At 43.0% G+C, this 19,867-nt stretch overlaps 2 protein-coding genes across 2 annotated transcripts in view; both read right to left on the reverse strand.

Annotated features, from left to right (window-relative positions):
- Positions 1-1,820: 1,820 nt before the first annotated feature.
- On the reverse strand, positions 1,821-2,933 carry LOC132353918 (zinc finger protein 239-like). Its single transcript, XM_059905409.1, has one exon. It carries the CDS (start codon positions 2,931-2,933, stop codon positions 1,821-1,823), a length of 1,113 nt encoding a protein of 370 aa, XP_059761392.1.
- A 2,755-nt stretch (positions 2,934-5,688) lies between these two features.
- Positions 5,689-19,867, reverse strand: part of LOC132353920 (zinc finger protein 480-like) — a 49,910-nt gene continuing 35,731 nt past the window's right edge. The window contains exons 3-4 of the mRNA XM_059905410.1: positions 6,503-6,670; positions 5,689-5,766 (exon numbers count right to left, since the gene is read on the reverse strand). Coding sequence (XP_059761393.1) covers positions 5,689-5,766; positions 6,503-6,670 — 246 coding nt within the window. The remainder of the gene's footprint in view (positions 5,767-6,502; positions 6,671-19,867) is intronic.

A 19,867-nucleotide genomic window follows, 5' to 3' on the forward strand; every position in this document is an offset into this window, starting at 1 on the left:
TGAATAGGGATGAGGTTACACACACATTCACAAGGTAGAGTCACTTGCCCCCAAGACAGAAAACCAAGAAGTAATTGCAGTTTCACCCCTTGCAGGAATGTCACCTTAAACCAATCACTCTGGTACTTCCTGAACACTAGTGAGGTAATCTGCAGGATAAGACTAAGACTTTGGCACTACTTTCCCCCAAAAAAGGTAACCTTGCCTGGAAGAGCCTTTTCTTTTACTAGTAACATTCTTATCCCACCAAGTTACTGCCCATAAAAGCTTCCCAATTTGTACAGCACCGTTTAGGACCTCTTTAATTTCTAGGTGGGATACTGCCCAATTCATGAATCATTCAACACAACCAATCAGATCTTTAAATTTACCCTGTTCAATTTTTGCACGTCAGTAAAATTCAGAGTCTGAAATAAACTGCTATGCTACTTGCATTATAGCCATCTGAATATTCTGGAATAGAGTGTGGAGGGAATAACTCAAGTACAAATTATGAGTATATAATCCCAAAATTATATGTTGTTTGATTCCATATTTGAAAGAAATTGCTATAGAGTCTTTCCATCCTGACAGCCTAATGGTGCATTCTTAGCGTTTGTTGTAAAGCACCAAGACAGGATAGAACTGTGTTGGTAAAAGAAACAGGATTCCACCAGGGTGATGAGGAAAGTGATTAAATTTTATTACATCTGTGTGGTTTCTCTCCAGGATAAATATTCTGATATCTAGGGACAAGTAAGTAATAATTTGAAACACTGCCATATTTATTGCATTTTATTTTATTTACTTTTTTTTTTTTTGGCTGCATCGGGTCTTCATTGCTGTGTGCGGGCTTTCTCTAGCTGCTCTAGCTGCGGCGAGCGGGGGCTATTCTTCGCTGCGGTGCGCGGGCTTCTCACTGTGGTGACTTCTCTTGTTGCAGAGCATGGGGTTCTAGGCACGCGGGCTTCAGTAGTTGTGGTTCACAGGCTCAGCAGTTGTCACTCGCAGGCTCTAGAGTGCAGGCTCAGTAGTTGTGGCGCACGGGCTTAGTTGCTCCATGGCATGTGCGATCTTCCCGGACCAGGGCTCGAACCTGTGTCCCCTGCATTGGCAGGTGTATTCTTAACCACTGCCCTACCAGGGAAGTCCCTATTGCATTTTAAAGTATTAAGTATTTGGTGAACCCTCAGTTTAAGACACAACCAAAAAGCTTTGCCATATTCAGTACATCTGTAATGTCCTGTCACGTATAGATTATCTGATGATTGATGAAATGTGAGCCCCAAGTAAAGGTTTTTCCCATTCACTGCATTTGTGAGGTAATAATTTCCAGAATGAATTATTTGGTGAATGAAGTTGTTGCCTAAAGGCCTGGTCAAAGTAAATACATTTACCTGATATCTGTCCAGTATGACTTTTCCAGTGAAGCTAAGATGTGGACACTTGCTAAAACCGTGGTTTAAAGTCCCTCACCAATATGGATTACCTGATAGTAAGTTAGACTTCAAAGTACAATAAAGGATTTGCCATACTCATTATATTTGTAAGGTTTCTCTCCAGTATGAATTTTTTGGTGCACCTTAAGGTACAAATTTTGACTAAAAACTATGAAACATTTATGACATTTCTACGATTACTGTCCAGTATGGCTTATGTGATGGTAAGCGAGGTTTTGCCACAGTCATGAATGTGCATGTTTCCTCCCACTATGAATCTCCCATGAATTTAAACTGTCAGTTTTGAATGAGGACCTTCCCATATATATCACATTAATATGGTTTCCCCTCTGTATTTATTATCTGATGTGTAGTGAAGGTTCAGATGTGAGTAAGGTCTTTTCAACACTCATTATTTTTGAAAGGTTTCTCTCCATTATGAATTCTCTGATGCTTTGCAAGGGTGGCTTTTTGACGAAAGACCTTGCCGCACTCATTACAGTTGTAAGGTTTCTCTCCAGTATGAATTCTCTTATGAACTGCAAGGTTTGATTTCCGACTAAAGAGCTTGCCACACTCATTACATGTGTGAGGTTCCTCTCCAGAATGAATTCTCTGATGAACTGCAAGGTCTGAATTTCTACTAAAGGCCTTGCAACATATATGACATTTATGTAATTTCTCTGCTGTATGGATTATCTGATGACGCCTGAGTTTTGAGCCCTGACTAAACGTTTTCCCACACTCATTACATTTGTAAGGTTTCTCCCCAGTATGAATTCTCTGATGACTTGCAAGGATTTGTTTTTGATTAAAGACCTTGCCACACTCACTACATTTGTAAGGTTTCTCTCCAGTGTGAATTCTCTCATGAACTGCAAGGTTTGATTTCCGACTAAACACCTTTACACATTCATTACATTTGTAAGGTTTCTCTCCAGTATGAATTCTCTGATGAACCATAAGGTTTGAATTTCGACTGAAGACTTTTTCACAAATATCACATTTATGTAATTTCTCTCTGGTGTGGACAATCTGATGTCTACTGAGGCGTGATCCCTGAAGAAAGGTTTTGCCACACAGATTACATTTGTAAGGTCTTTCCCTGGGTGCTTTCTGGTATTTTGTCAGTAACGATGGATGCATAAAATCACTCCCATGTATATTAGAAATGTTGGTTTGGACCCCAGAAGAAATTCCTTGAAGTGGTGAACATGAGGCATTACTGCTAATAGTCTTGTCAACTTGATTAAACTCATCAATTTTCTCTTCACTTTTAAAAATATGCAGGTCATCCCGAAAGCTTAAGGCAAGGCTGTTTTCAATAAGCTCAACTCCTGCAGTACTTCTACCATGTCCATCTCTCTTACCAGTGAGATTTTGGTTATGGGTTATAGTCATGCCTTTGTAATTTCTTACCTCAGCTCTCCGCTGAGACACAAGGTCATAAATATTTTCCTGGACAACCTTGAGGTAAAAATGTTTGATTTCATTCCTTTCATGTCTTCGCAGCATTAAGGTTTGGAATACTTCTTCTCTATCAGTGTTTGCTTTTAGGTGTAATTTCTTGATCACATGGATATGAGAAATATCTAGAAGATACAAACAATCATATGTATCCTACACATTGTAATTCATAAATAAATATTTCAAGTTACATACATGATACTACACTAAAAATAGTACTTATTTCAAAGAGAGTTATGAAACTACCTACCATGATCTTAAAAACTGTAGCAACACAAAAAAAACAGGATTCTTGGGGCTTCCCTGGTGGCACAGTGGTTAAGAATCCGCCTGCCAATGCAGGGGACACAGGTTCGAGCCCTGGTCCAGGAAGATCCCACATGCCACGGAGCAACTGAGCCCGTGCGCCACAACTACTGAGCCTGCACCCTAGAGCCTGAGAGCCACAACTACTGAGCCCACATGCCACAACTACTGAAGCCTGCGCGCCTAGAGCCCATGCTCCGCAACAAGGGAAGCCACCACAACGAGAAGCCTGTACACTGCAACAAAGAGTAGCCCCTGCTCGCTGCAACTAGAGAAAAGCAATGAAGCAGCAACAAACACCCAACGCAGCCAGAAACAATAAATAAATAAAATAAAATAATAAAATAAATAAATTTATCCAAAAAAAAATGTAGTATATAATTAAAAGCTGTTAAGATAGTACAGCTTAAATGTTCTCACCACACAAAAAATACTGCACTTAAGCGAGTGGATGAAAGTGTTCAGAAACCTATTGAGTTAAACATTTTCCAATATAAACGTACACCAAATAATCACACTGTACACTTTAAAGTTACACCGTGTTATATGTTAATTAAAAGTCAAAATTGCAGGGAAAGGGACTTCCCTGGCAGTCCAGTGGCTAAGACTCCATGTTCCCAATGCAGGGGGCCCAAGTTCGATCCCTGGTCAGAGAATTAGATCCCACAAGCCGCAACTAAGAGTTTGCATGGTGCAACTAAAGATCCCACATGCCGGACTTCCCTGGTGGCGCAGTGGTTAAGAATCCTCCTGCCAATGCAGGGGACACGGGTTTGAGCCCTGGTCCAGGAAGATCCTTTAGCCTCTGGTTTAGATCCTAATGATGCAGAAAAAGCATCTAACAAAACTCAACAGCCTTTCATGACAAAAACACTCAATAAACTAGAAATTTAAAATATTTCCTGAATCTAATAAAGGACATATATTAACAGCCCACAGCTACCATCATTCTCAATAGTGAATGACTTAAAGCTTTTCCTCTAAGATCACGAATAAGAAAATACCTGCTCTCACTATTTTTAAAAACATATTACCAGAAGTCCTAGCAAGAACACATGGCAGGACTTCCCTGGTGGTGCAGTGGTTAAGAATCCGCCTGCCAATGCAGGGGACACAAGTTCAAGCCCTGGTCCGGGAAGATCCCACATGCTGCGGAGCAGCTAAGCCTGTGCACCACAACTACTGAGCCTGCACTCTAGAGCCCCCAAGCCACAACTACTGAGCCCACGTGCCACAACTACCGAAGCCCATACGCCTAGAGCCCATGCTCCACAACAAGAGAAGCCACTGCAGTGAGAAGCCCGCACACTGGACCAAAGAGCAGCCCCCACTCGACGCAACTAGGGACAGCCCACGTGCAGCAACGAAGACCCAACACAGCCAAAAAACAAAGAATCTGTTCATGAACTATGGGTGAATTACCAAAGCAAAGAAACTAGATAAAATTTCAGAACCTAGGACTATGTATTTCTTTTTTTTTAATGAATTTATTTATTTATTTATTTATTTATTTATTTATTTATTTATTTATTTTTGTGTCACCAGGGAAGTCCAGGACTATGTATTTCAAAAGCAAGTTTCAGAGGCAAAATCATGCAAACTTAGGAGAATACAAAATCAGGAAGATTACGCATTCGCGGACTAGGTAGAGCAGTACACAAGTGAAAAAAATACAAGATATGTTTGTCAGATATTATAGGACCTTCAGATAGAACCATGCACTCTACCCACAGATGCCAAACAAAAAGCCTGAAAGATGCACATATTCCCCCCATGAGGGACTGGGGATTAAAAAGAGGATCTCGGGACTTCCCTGGTGGCGCAGTGGTTAAGACTCTGCGTTCCCAATGCAGGGAACTAGATCCCACATGCATGCCACAACTAAAAATTTGCATGCCACAACTAAAAATTTGCATGCCACAACTAAGGAGCCCTCCTGACGCAACTAAGACCTGGCACAAGGTTTTAATAAATAAAATATAAAAAATAAAATAAAATATAAAAATATAATGAGTAATAATAATAAATATAAAATAATAATAAAATATAAAAAATAAAATAAAATAAAAAAATTAAAAGAGGATCTCTCTGTACACTGTCCTTACAGTTTTCCTAAGTAACAATAACAGAAGATCCAACCAACAGGGCTAGTACACACATCCCTGAACTGTGCGGCAAGAGGAGAACAGAAGAAATGGCAAGAGGAGAACAAAAGAAAGTAGACAGGACTTGAGACAGCTCCATGCAGGTTGTGAGGTGCCAGAGGGAATCAAAGAGCAGCCAGTGTTTTCCCATCTTCTGTCTGGGTCTTCTAAAAACATCCAATGGGGATGGAACCAAGAAAGGTTCAGGGATTAGTCTGGAGGCATCAGCTCTTCACCATGTGGACTGAGAACTAAGCATCCAGTGGAATCATGCCCTGAAGGGGAGATGAGGGGGCAGGAAACCCCTTTAAAAAATCCCACCTCATGCTCCTCAAAGTCAAGCAACAACTAGTTCACAGGGAACAAGATGGCAGAGTGTGGTAGATCACGATAAAGACTTTGCCTTTGTCTCTGGTACAGCTGCAGTACCACTGGAGGGTAAAAGAACACATTTTACATGTTGAAGGACAACGTGATAAGTTGGGGAGAAGAAAAATTTCCTCTGAGGGTTCACAATAATAAATTATCTTCTGTATTCCCACAGAACTCTCCGATGAGGGGAGAGTTAACCAAACACTATTAATAATGAGGTTTCCTCACGGCCTTTCTGAGATCTCACCTAGGTTCACACTTTGATACATGCTCAGAGGCATTCACATCACTCTCAACAGCCCAGCACTCTTTCTCTTGCTACAAAGTGAGTAAAATATTCAGCTGAGAAACAGAAATCCCTCCACATAAGAAGAAAGAAACGTGATTTCCTGTGACTTTTCCAGAACTCTAATTCTTTGTTCAACTGAAGATTACAAATGAATCTAGAAAAATATTTCAAAAATTCATCCACTTTTCCCCTCCTTCTGAATACACACGGAACAGTATAAAATGCACAAATGTAGCTCACTTCCTAGAACTCCTAACTCAAAAAACACAGGAGTAGAAAAATAGGAACGTGGGTATATTAAAAGTTTGCCATTGAGCTTTATGAATACATAAGCTCTGAAACAACCCCTGATAAATCATGAAGTGGGGAGATCATCTATGGAAAGGTAGGATTAAACTCCTGATGCCACATCATGAAGCTTTTCAATGTCTGAGATAACAGGGATTTCGGATCAGTCAAGCAAACAGGGCCTCCCAAGAGGCCCACAAGAGAAAATGGAAAGATACCCAAGGGCAGAGCCCAACTTCTAGAGGGAAGTTATCCTCACCCAGGGAGAGCAGGTTCCTGTAGGTCTCCAGCATCACGTCCCTGTACAAGGCCCTCTGAGCAGGGTCCAGGCATTCCCACTCCTCCTGAGAGAACTCGATGGCCACATCCTCGAAGGCCAACCGTTCCTGAAATGAAAACACATTTCACCAAAGAGCCCTGAGGAGATTCTTATTTTCACACAAAATGAGAAGAGGACAGAGGAGTAAGGATCAATTCAGTTGAAGTAAATATTCTGACAGATCCATGTAAAGCTATTTGAAGGAAACTGTCATTCTCTAATTTAATTTCTTAGGCTTTTTCTTAACATTATGATATCCCCCATCTATCAATGGATTTTTTTCCTCTTGTAGTCAATACATAAAATACATACAAATAAAATTCAACAATGGATTGTCTATGGAGAAGTGTTACATATTATATTTTACACACTGACTGATATTTAATATCTAGATAAGCTACACTGAGTGGTATCTTCAAGGATGACAGAGTCAGCAGTGGCTTTTTTTTTTTTGGCTGCATGGGGTCTTAGTTGCATCACTCGGGATCTTCATTGCAGCATGCGGGAACTTTCGTTGCGGTGTGCAGGATCTTTTGTTGCGGCGCGCGGGCAATCTGCTGTGGTGCGCAGGCTCCAGAGCGCTTGGATTTCAGTAGTTGCGGCTCACGGGCTCAGCAGTTGTGGCGCATGGCCTTAGCTGCCCTGCGGCACGTGGGACCTCAGTTCCCCAACCAGGGATCGAACCCGAGTGCCCTGCATTGAAAGGCGCTTTCTTTTTCTTTTCATAAATTTATTTACGTATTTATGTATTTATGTATTTATTTATTTAATTTTTGGCTGCGTTGGGTCTTCGTTGCTGCATGCAGGCTTTCTCTAGTTGCAGCGAGCAGGGGCTACTCTTCATTGCGGTGTGCGGGCTTCTCATTGCGGTGGCTTCTCTTGTTGTGGAGCACGGGCTCTAGGAGCACGGGCTTCAGTAGCTGTGGCATGTGGGCTCAGTAGTTGTGGCACACGGGCCTAGTTGCTCTGCAGCATGTGGGACCCTCCTGGACCAGGGCTCAAACCCATGTCTCTTGCATTGGCAGGTGGATTCTCCATCACTGCGCCACCAGGGAAGCCCGGAAGGCCCATTCTTAACCACTGGACCACCAGGGTAGTCCCCAACAGTTGCTTTAAAGAAAAGTCAAAATCTTAAATTATGATAAGGGTAGCAACAGCAATGATTAAAGGTGTTTGCATATTTAACATATACTAAGCATTACTGCAAATGCTTTACAGGTGTAAGCTTTTAATCATCATCAGAGCTCATTAGAGAAAGGTCTGTTCCCAAGTTACAGAGGAGAAAACTGTCAGAAACACACTGAGAAACTCAATTCAGGTCAAGAAACTAAGAAACAACACACAAACACATAAACTAAGGAAGTTCGGCTCTTGATCTGAACATCAAGAAGAAAAACTTAAGTAACAGAAAGAGAATTAAAAGTACACTGATAGAGAGTCACCTGAGAAAACTTAACCTCAAGGTGAACACCACGGAAGGGCATAAAACGTCATTATAGATGTGGACACGCACACAAATGCACATAAAATGTTAGTAATCTTACTACTATTTGAACCATTAACATGATAGTGTAAAAAAATACAAGGCCAAAGAATATATTTAAGATACAATTGGGGGACTTCCCTGGTGGCGCAGTGGTTAAGAATCCGCCTACCAATGCAGGGGACATGGGTTCGAGCCCTGGTCTGGGAAGATCCCACATGCCTCAGATCAACTAAGCCCCTGAGCCGCAAGTACTGAGCCTGCACTCTAGAGCCTGCGTGCCACAACTACTGAGCCCGTGTGCCGCAACTACTGAAGCCCACGCACCTAGAGCCCATGCTCCACAACAAGAGAAGCCACTGCAATGAGAAGCCTGCACACTGCAACGAAGAGTAGCCCCCGCTTGCCGCAACTAGAGAAAGCCCGTGCGCAGCAACGAAGACCCAACGCAGCCAAAATAAATAAATACATAAATAAATAAATACCTTTTTTTTTTTTTTATGTGGGATCTTCCCAGACCCGGGCTCGAACCCGTGTCCCCTGCATTAGCAGGTGGATTCTTAACCACTGCGCCACCAGGGAAGCCCAATAAATAACTTTTAAAAAAAAGATATTCCATGCTAAAAAGGGCAGAGGTGACAATATTATGTCAGACAAATTTAATTAAAGAGAAAAACTGACACAAGACACAAAGGGTATTATATAATAATAAAAGATACAAATCACCAAGAAGATATAACAATTATAAACATATATATATATATATATATATATATATATATATATATATATATATATATATATATCTAACATTAGACCTCCCCGCGAAATGGAGCAAACATTAACAGAAACAGAGAAAGAAATAGACTAGAGCAAAACGTGAGTAAGAGACTTCAATACTCTAGTTTTACATATGCATGAGAACAAAAAGAAGGTCAATAAAGAAACAGAGGACTTGGACAACACCATAGAACAACTGTACCTAACAGACATGTACAGAATACTCCACCCAACAACAGCAAAAAACACATCCTTCGGAAGCATTCTCCAAGATGGAACATACCTTATACCACAAAACAAATCTTAACAAATTTAAGATGATTGAGATGATAAAAAAATATCTTCTCCAAACACATTGAAATTGCGAATTCCCTGTCGGTCCAGTGGTTAGGGCTCCGTGCTTTCACTGCCAAGGGCCCAGGTTCAATCCCTGGTCAGAGAACTAAGAGCCCACCAGCCGAAGTGGCCAAATAAATAAGCACAATGAAATGATACTAGAAATAAAGAGCAGATGGAAAACAGGAAAATCCCCCAAATGTGGAAATTAAGCACCTCATTCTTAGAGAAGCAGTGGGTCAAAGAGGAAATTATAAGGAGACGGGAAAAATATCTGAATAAAAATAAAAACACAGCATACCAAATTTATCACAGGTAACCAAAGCTGCACTAAAACGGAAGTCTACGCTGATAAATGCTTACAACAAAAAAGGGGAAAGATACACACTCTGCACTACTGTTCAAGAAAGTAATAAACTTCCTAGCAAGAGCCATTAGACAAGAAAGAGAATTCTAAGCTACTCAAATCGAAAAAGAAGTAAAATTATCTTTTCTTTTAGGTGACAAGGTTATATATGTACAAACTAAAAAGGTTCCACAGTAAAACAACTATTTCAAAAAACAACTTTACAAAAGCTGGAGCATAAAACATCAGCACGCAAAAATCAGTTGCATTTCTGTATACAATGAACAATGTCAAAGAAAATTAGAAAACAATTCAATTTACTATAGCATCAAAAGGAATAGAATATTTAGGAAAAAATTAGCCAAGGAGGTGCAAGACTTGTACACTGAAAACTACTAAATGCTGCAAAAAGAAGTCCAAGGAGATACAAATAAATAGAAACAAACCCTGTACTCGTGGATTGGTAGACATAATAGTCTTAAAATGACCATATTACCCAAAGTGCTCTATAGATGCAATGGACTCCCTATCAAAATTTCAATGGCAATGTTTGCAGTAATAGAAAAAATCATACTAAAATTCATATGGAATCTCAAGGGATTCCAAGGAGCCAAAATACTCTTGAAACAGAAGATGGAGGCCATCATATTTGGATGTCAAAACATATTACAAAGTAATCAAGATGATGTTGTACTGACAGAAACACAGACACATAAACTAATGGAACAGATGAGAATATCAAAAACAAGCCTTTGAAAATATATAAAATGTATAGACAAGGATGCCAAGATTACAAAGGGGAAACTGCAGGCTCAATAACAAATGGTGCAGAGAAACTAGATCTATTAGCAAAAAGATGAAGCTGGAAACCTACCTACAGCAAAGGTAAAAACTCCTGTGTCATAGAATACAACCCAGAGTAAAAAGACAACCTCTGAGGGACTTCCCTGGTGGCGCAGTGGTTAAGAATCCGCCTGCCAATGCAGGGGACACGGGTTGAAGCGCTGGTCCGGAAAGATCCCACATGCTGCGGAGCAACTAAGCCCGTGCGCCACAACTACTCAGCCTGCGCTTTAGACCCTGCAAGCCGCAACTACTGAAGCCCGTACACCGAGAGCCCATGCTCTGCAACAAGAGAAGCCACCGCCATGAGAAGCCCACGCACCGCAATGAAGAGTAGCCCCCACTCACCACAACTAGAGAAAAGCCCACATGCAGCAACAAAGACCCAATGCAGCCAAAAATAAATAAATAAATGCATAAATTTATTAAAAAAAAAAAAGACAACCTCTGAGGAATGGAGGTAATGAAAGTGATATGAAGAATTTCCAACTGTCAGAGATTTAGGTTGATTTCAAGACTAAATTTGCTGATGGACTAAAACACCCTCTATCACTGATGTCTGTTTCTGAACTTTCCATTCCATTCCCAATCATTAAGATTTGAAGTCAGTGATTCACTCGTTTAGCTTAATTGCCTTAAAAAAGTCTGAACAAATTGCCCATAATTGGTATGATTTCCAGATTTTACCAGGTATTGTGCATATTAGTATCTGACCTCCATGTGCAGCTTCTTTATCCTGGTTTACAGAGAGCGGACGCTGCATCCAGATGGGGCCCTAAACAATCCCTGCTGCCCAATAGCACTGACACCACGTCTCTAATCCATGGGTGTGAAGCCCTGCCCAGGACTACACCCAGCGGAGCCTCTTCACAAGTTCCAGGTCACTGGGTCATGGGGAGACGGGATCTAAGTGGAGATGACAGGCCCTGAGGGAAGGAACCGGGTGACAGTGAATGTACAGGTGTCAGGCTGGGATACTTCAGAGTCAGAGATTAGTGAGTCCAAAGAAGGGCATTTCAGGAAGGACAGACAAAACAATCAACTGAGAAAAAGTCTTTACCTGAAAAAGAGTCATTCCAGGCTCCTTTTCTTTCCTCTTCCTCCTCTTCCGGGCTTCCTACCCAGGCAGCAATACTCTTTAGAGGTCTATCCTGAGAGTTGAAAACAGGCTGTTTAATGCTTGGAATCAACACACCCCCTTCCTGAGTCACCACCACACACACAGGGAAGACCTCAGCATGTGGAACAGACAGTCCCCTGCTGCCCACTGTCCCAGGAGGGGCTCAGGACAGTAAACTCCCACACAGAGACCAACACGGGAGTTTCCCACCCTTTCCTTCAGATCAGGCTCCCCTCCTGGTGAGGCCCTCACGTACACAGCAGCAGTGGGCACCTCAGCTGGACCCGACGACCCCCTGCAGGTCACAGACCAGCCCTGATCCATCCCCACGCAGAGCAGAGCCCCTCAGCCTCAGCCCAGATCTCAGCCCTCAGGAACGGGGGGACCCAGAGTCACGATGCTCAGTGAGGGATCCGGATTGGAATCACCTGGGGCACCTCAAATATTATTGAGGTTGGACCCCACACCGACAATATTAAGTTAAATCTCTGGTCAAAGGGTACCAAACATGTATATGAAAAATGCCTCAATGATCTAACGGAAGCCTGTGTGGAGCACCACCCACCGTAGCCTAGTCCAGCACACCTCCCACTTTCTTTATTTTTCTAGCTTTATTGAGGTATAATTGATAACTAAGAATGGTGTACATATGAGTCATCGAATGTGGTTATTTTACAGATGTAAGCACTGTGCAATAATAATCACAATAAAGTAACTTTCAATTCCACCAACTCACAGTAATCTCTGTATCTGTGTGCTGAGAACACTTAAGTGTTACTCTCTGGAAATTCCAAGTATATAATAACACAGTGGATTCACTATAGTCAGCATGCTGTACATGAGATGTGTATGTTGTACACATTTACAACTGAATGTTGTATCCTTTGACCAACATCTCCCCAGTTACCACACCACCCAAACCCTTGTAAGAACCTTTATACTCTACGGCTCTATAAGTCTGATATTTCTACTTTCCTCAAAAAATGTCTGTCTTTTTCTGTCATAATAATGTCATAATTTACGGATGACATAAATTTTCTACATCCATTCACTTGTCAACAAACATTTGGTTCTTTCAACATCTTGGCTGCTGTGAATAATGCAGTAATGGTCAATGGAGGGCAAATAGTTCCCTCACTAGAATGATTTTGTTTCCTTTGGATAACTAGCCAGAGGAAGGTGTCATACACTGTCTGCCTGTTCTATGTTTAATTTACTTAGGAACCTCCACATTGTTTTCCATAAGACCATAGCATTTATATTCCCACCAACAAAGCACAGGGGTTCCCTATTCTCTGTACTCTGTGTGTGTGTGTGTGTGTGTGTGTGTGTGTGTGTGTTTGAGACAGGTAGGGAGAAGACAATACAAGAAGCAGCACTGGTCTGGCAGCAAGAAAGTAGCAACGGCACCTTCCCAAGGATGATCCTATGGACTGCAGATCATTGCGGTATTCCTGGCCCTCTTGGAAAAATTCTCAGAAAAATCTTTCCCTACATCAACGAACTTAACGGCCCTTCTCAGGTTCCGTCCACAGACAAATACCCAGCAGAATATCCCTAATGAAAACCATCTGCCGGGCTTCCCTGGTGGCGCAATGGTTAAGAATCCGCCTGCCAATGCAGGGGACATGGGTTGGAGACCTGGTCCGGGAAGACCCCACATGCCACTGAGCAACTAAGCCCGTGCGCCACAACTACCAAGCCTGCGCTCTAGAGCCCATGAGCCACAAATACTGAGCCCTCATGCCACAACTACTGAAGCCCGTGCACCTAGAGCCCATGCTCCGCAACAAGAGAAGCCACTGCAATGAGAAGCCCGCGCACCGCGACGAACAGTAGCCCCAGCTCGCCGCAACTAGAGAAAGCCCGTGTGCAGCAACGAAGACCCAAAGCAGCCAAAAATAAATAAATAGTTATTAAAAAAAAAACAGTAGAACTTTAAAAAAAAAAGAAAGAAAACAACCTGCCATTTGAAGCTCAGTACTCATAATTTCCCTTCTGCACACAAATGAACTTACAAACTCTCATGGGGTCCAAAACAGTCTCCATAAAACGCATAATGATCCACTAATCCTGCTATAAAATATCAGAAAACATTCCAAACTCTAATAAACCATGCCTGAGGGAAAAATATACATGAAGACACACAAGGAATCACTAGATGCAAAACACCATATTTTTATTCACAGTGACCACATACCAAACACTGTCATCTCCAAAAGTACATATAAGAAAGATGTTTCCAATGATGCACATGCTGCAGTAAGAACCCAACATCTCCTCCCAAGGAAACGCTCAAAATGCTCTTTTGTATCATTCATAGTGCATCTAAAACTTTCTTCATTTGCAATCCAAAGTACTAAAAAAATACCAAAAGTAACCCACAAAATGATCCCGGAAATTTCCCCTGTATTACTCTAAAAATTGCACACTAACTCTTGGCCTTCCAAAAGAACCAACACAAGACACCTGTGGAGTGGATGCGGTAGGGCACGCTCCAGCTCCATCTCCTGAGGACAAGGCACCCATCCTCCTGCACCCATCCTCCTGTGGGGCTCAGCTCAGTCCACACTTCTAACCACATTGGAGGAAAATGTTTCTCTCAGCCTAAATTCACTCCTCCTCACGTATGACCATGAAATACCCGAATAAAACAATGCACAGAACCTCAGTCTCAGCAGCTAGGTCCCAGGGAACATGACATGAGGCACTATGCCACCTCAAAGCATGCAAGGCACCCCACAACTACCCATAAACCCACTTCCAGGTGCTCCAGCCAGAACTGAGACACCCTCCACCAACAATTCAACACATCCCTTGAGCTCACAGGGTACAGGTGCACACACCATTCATTGGGCTCGTATTGATGCCCCCACTGGCTGCCAGGTCCCTCCTACAGTCCCCAGCAGGCGCCCCTCCAATTTCCTCATTCTCTATCCTTCTTCTACGTGAACACAAGGAAACGGGGGGAAAAGCAAAAAGACCTCTCAGCAAAGGCATCGCAACAGGAATAAACATAAGCTGTCACCGAAAGGACACTGGCCGTTCAGTATGGAGGTCAAGAAGTCGGCCCTCCTGGGAGAACTGACCAGAAACCAGGCACATTATGGAGTCTAGTTTCAAAGGACATTTGGATTCAGCGAGGGAGACGCAAAGACAGGCGGTCCCCAAATTTCTTGTCTCCTGTTCCCCCCATGCACAGGTAATTAAAAAATACCAGATACCCTAGCTCCTTGAGGGGGTTCTCCTTTATGCCCCATTAGGGTTGACTTCTGCCCACCCTTAGCACAGTGAAATCACTATCCCTGATTCTGAGCAGATGACCTGCTGGAAGGCAAAGCTCCCGTCCAAGGTGGCGACTGGTCCCTGGAGGTCCACAGCCTGGAACACTGGGGGCCATAGTGGAGCCGTGACACAGCACACTAAACGTGAGGACACCTCAGGACACTGCATGAGGACGCCAATTCTGTAAGGCTTCTTTAGGACTCCCTACATCTTTCTGACTTATTTTGAGTAATTAAGTAGCCACATGGGGAAGGACCAATTACAGTTGAAAAGTCCAGAATAAATATGAGCACCATCCTCATCACCTACCAGGTTCCCTTGGTCTCCACTGGGGATTACTCAGCCCAACCCACAGTCCTAGCGTCTAAACACATCCCCACAGTGAGATGCTGCCATCAGCCTGGAAGCAAGAGGAACACTGTGAGCCCCTGAATGAAGGAAAAATGGGAAAGACTCCAAATAACCAATGGAGAAGGGCATTTCTAAAGAGGATGATTGGGGAAGGGACAATAAAACCTGGTGAAAATGACAGAGATTGTCAGGAAGGGCTGGGGAGACCTCTCTGAGCCTAGACCTGAAGGAGGACAAGGGGCCTGAGCCACGGTGACTTAAAGACCAAAGGTAAGAACAGGAACTGAGATCTGACACAGAAAAGGTGTTGCTTTTGGGGAAGAGAGAAAAGGTGAATGTGCCCGGGGCAGAGTGAACCATGAGAAAAGGGTCAGCTCCCAGGAGGAGGCTGGAGACACTGGCAGGGCCCTGAGGATGACACGGGGCTGAGTAGCCACAGTGAGGAGATTCGATTTTGTCCTAAAGACAAATAAGAGCCAGTGGAGGTCTGAGTGCCAGGACGGACATAAACTCTCTTCAAACATACATGTAATTTAGGGACTTCCCTGGTGGTGCAGTGGTTAAGAATCCGCCTGCCAATGCAGGGGACACGGGTTTGAGCCCTGGTCCGGGAAGATCCCACATGCCGCGGAGCAAATAAGCCCATGCGCCACAACTACTGAGCTGCACTCTACAGCCCGCAAGCCACAACTACTGAAGCCCGCGCACCTAGAGCCCACGCTCCGCAACAAGAGAAGCCACCGCCATGAGAAGCCCGCGCACCGCAACGAAGAGTAGCCCCCACTTGCCACAACTAGAGAAAGCCCGCGCACAGCAACGAAGACCCAACGCGGCCAAAAATAAATTAATTAATTTTAAAAAATACATGTTATGTAGAGAAATAGTTCTAAGTCACTTCTACTCTGAGTCTACTTTCTTGTCTCCATTCTAGTGTTTTTGTTTTTCATTCTGGGAAGACAGGAACCCATATACAATTCTAAACAAAACTCAACACTCTCTCCAAAAAGAACAGCCACACACAGACACACACCCAATTTGGCCAATCAATTCGGGGTCAGTGTTGCTCGGACTGAGAGTTTCTGGTCTAGTCTGTCATCCCCATGTTACAAGTGGGCTCCGTAAGGCCCAGAGGAGAGAGATTTCTGAGAAGGTCTGAGTTGAGTGAACAGATCAGGTGTATCTAACTTCTGAAATGGGATCCTGAAGGGTCAGTGGGCAGAGCTGGTCTTTATTGCCCGCTGCATTTAAAACACCAGGACCATCATTCATGTTCCTGAGCAAAGGAAACTTCTTTCAAGGTCTGATCACACTGACACCAAGCAGCTAATTATTCCTTTCCAGAAAAATCACAGTAAAATAATCTCAACATACAGAAACGCATCAACATATCTACAAAATGAAAACAGACTCACCGACATAGAGAAGAGACTCGAGGTTGCCAAGGGGGAGGAGGAGTAGAGGGAGGGATGGATTGGGAGTTTCGGACTAGCAGAGGCAAACTATTATGTATCGGATGGATAAACAACAAGGTCCTACTGTATAGCACAAGGAGCTATATTCAATATCCTGTGGTAAACCATAATGGAAAAGAATATGAAAAAGAATATATGTATAACTGAATCACTTTGCTGTACAGCAGAAATTACAACTTTGTAAATGAACTGTACATCAATAAAATTTTTAAAAAATAAAAATTTTAAGGAACTTCCCTGGCAGTCCAGTGGTTAAGACTCCACGCTCCCAGTGCAGGGGGCACGGGTTCGATCCCTGGTTGGGGAACTATGATCCCGCGTGCCACAAGGCGCGGCCAATAAATAAATGAATAAATAATAAAACATAAAATAATTTTTAAAATACAGAATTGCAAAAGCATAGCTGCTGGAGCAGAAAACATGAAGGGGTCAGCCTAGAAATAAGCTCTGTGCAAACTTCTTCTGTTGGAAGAAGATTCCAAGTCAATACAGCCCATCCTTCATCACTTGAAAAGAACAGTCAAGAGAGACCTGAGGGAAACATCTTCATATTGTTTACAGCTCACAATTTTAACAGTTCAAAGAAAAAGGAAGAAAACAGAATATAAGGCTAAAACTAGGATTTGAATGTTAATATAAAAGATCATTGGGTTTCCCTGGTGGCGCAGCGGTTGAGAGTCTGCCTGCCAATGCAGGGGACACGGGTTCGAGCCCTGGTCTGGGAAGATCCCACATGCCGCGGAGCGATTGGGCCCGTGAGCCACAACTACTGAGCCTGCGCGTCTGGAGCCTGTGCTCCGCAACAGGAGAGGCCGCGATAGTGAAAGGCCCGCGCACCGCGATGAAGAGTGGCCCCCACTCGCCTTAGCTAGAGAAAGCCCTCGCACAGAAACGAAGACCCAACACAGCCTAAATAAATAAATAAATAAATAGCGTTCCCTTTAAAAAAAAAAAAAAAAAAAAAGATCATTGACATCTTTGCCAAGTACTCCTCAATATAGTCTAAAATTATTTACTAGTTACCAAAGAACTTTTACCAGATGGAAGCTCACACATATCAAATAAAGCTCAAAAAAATTTTAACGGGAATTAATTTGTGAATTACTTTTTATTTTTTATTTTTTTTATTTTTTGGCCACAGCCTGCAGGATCTTAGTTCCCCGACCAGGTATTGAACCCAGGCCACGGCAGTGAAAGCACTGAGTCCTAATCATTGGACCACCAGGGAACTCCCTGTGAATTATTTTTAATCTAAAAATTCTGGCCTTGGGACTTCCTTGGTGGTCCAGTGGTTGAGAGTCAGACTGCTAATGCAGGGGACTCGGGTTCGATCCCTAGTTGGGGAACTAAGATCCCACATACCGCGGGGCAACTAAGCCAACGTGCTCTGGAGCCCTCGCGCCAGAACTAGAGAGAAGCCCACGCGCCAAAACCAAGAGCCTGCGTGCCGCAACTAAGACGGGAGGCAGCCAAAAATAAAAATAAATAAATAAATAAATGTAAAAAATAGATTAAAAAAATAACAATTCTGGCCTCGACGCTTTAAATAATTGACAATATATCATATTTAGAAAACAATGACATGAGTTAGTTATAGAAGGCCACCACAGCTTATTTCAGAAGTTAATAATTATTTATAAGAAAGTAGAATTTGAATATAAGACTTATTTCAAGCCCTAAATAATTCAATGAAAACAAACAGGAAAGAAAAAGTAAATCCAGCACACAAACACACACACAGAAAAAAAACACTTTTAATGTTCTTTTAAAGAGGCCCCAGGAGGCGACACTCACGCCTTTCTTGCTCTACTTCTCGTCTCCCTCCGACCTCTACCAGATGCCAGGAAAAGGGAACTATCTGATTGAAGTCACTGCCCCCAGGCTAAACAGGAATTGCAAAAAGATTTTATCTTCTGATATAAATTACTAAATGCCCAAACCTTATAGACAGTTTTGCAATCTTCATTTAAATTTGTTTTAAACTCACCATCCATCTCGATCCAGTTTCCCCCACTACCTAACTAGTGTGTTTCCATTCCATTCCATTCACTTACCTCCCTATTTCTTTCTCTTCCTCTATTTTGTACCCCTCTACTCTACTGCTGTTCCCGCCCTCGTATTGCAAAACTCACCCATTTCGTGACCACTCTGCAACTTGTTTCCCCTCTGATGGGTTTTTCCCCTCAACCTTCCTGATTAACCTGAATCTCTATTTACTGCTGCCCCTTTCTTCCCCCATCTCGGCTCCAGATCTGACTTCTGGGATACACCTCTTCTGTCCTTGTCGTGCTCCCTTCGTCCCCACTCAGGCACCCGCAGTCGGCTGTGCTTCCTTCCGGCTCTTTCTCTTCCTCTGCTCCTCCAATCACTAGTTTTCCTCTTTCTCTCCCAGCACCATGTTGCTCTGAAGGCCAAGGTTCCAAACATTTTATCCCCCCGCCCCCACTTTCTGTGTGAAGCGCCTCACCATTGTTACCCTCCCTCCCACAGCTGAGCCACGCCCCCGTCCCAACGTTGCTCTCCAATCCCTGCAGATCTTCTTTCAATTACTTCTTTGTTTTATAAAACAACGACTTTCATGGGCTTCCCTGGTGGCGCAGTGGTTAAGAAACCGCCTGCCAATGCAGGGGACACGGGTTCGAGCCCTGGTCAGGGAAGATCCCACATGCCGCGGAGCAACTAAGCCCATGAGCCACAACTACTGAGCCTGTGCGTCTGGAGCCTGTGCTCCGCAACGGGAGAGGCCACGGCAAGGAGAGGCCCGCGCACCGCGATGAAGAGTGGCCCCCGCTTGCCGCAACTAGAGAAAGCCCTCGTACAGAAACGAAAACACAACCAAAAATAAATTAAAAAAAAAAAAAAAAAAAGTTCGTTCAGAAAAAGAAAAAAAAAGAGTAGCCCCTGCTCGCTGCAACTAGAGAAAGCCCTCGTACAGAAACGAAGACCCAACACAACGAAAAATAAATTAAAAAAAAAAAAAAAGTTCGTTCAGAAAAAGAAAAAAACAAAAAAAGTAGCCCCTGCTCGCTGCAACTAGAGAAAGCCCGCGTGCAGCAACAAAGACCCAATGCAGCCAAAAATAAATAAATAAAATAAATAAATTTATATTAAAAAAACTAGGACTTTCAGGGCTAAATTTATTTTTACTGTCTTTTTGCAAGATGCTCAGCCGTCGTCTACGTTCTCATCGGTTCTCCCTTATTCCTTTCTCCTCAGATTTTCGCTTTCTCAGTCCTTCTCTGTCTCTG

Source organism: Balaenoptera ricei, chromosome 19 (assembly GCF_028023285.1).
Source record: "Balaenoptera ricei isolate mBalRic1 chromosome 19, mBalRic1.hap2, whole genome shotgun sequence".
Taxonomy (NCBI): domain Eukaryota; kingdom Metazoa; phylum Chordata; class Mammalia; order Artiodactyla; family Balaenopteridae; genus Balaenoptera; species Balaenoptera ricei.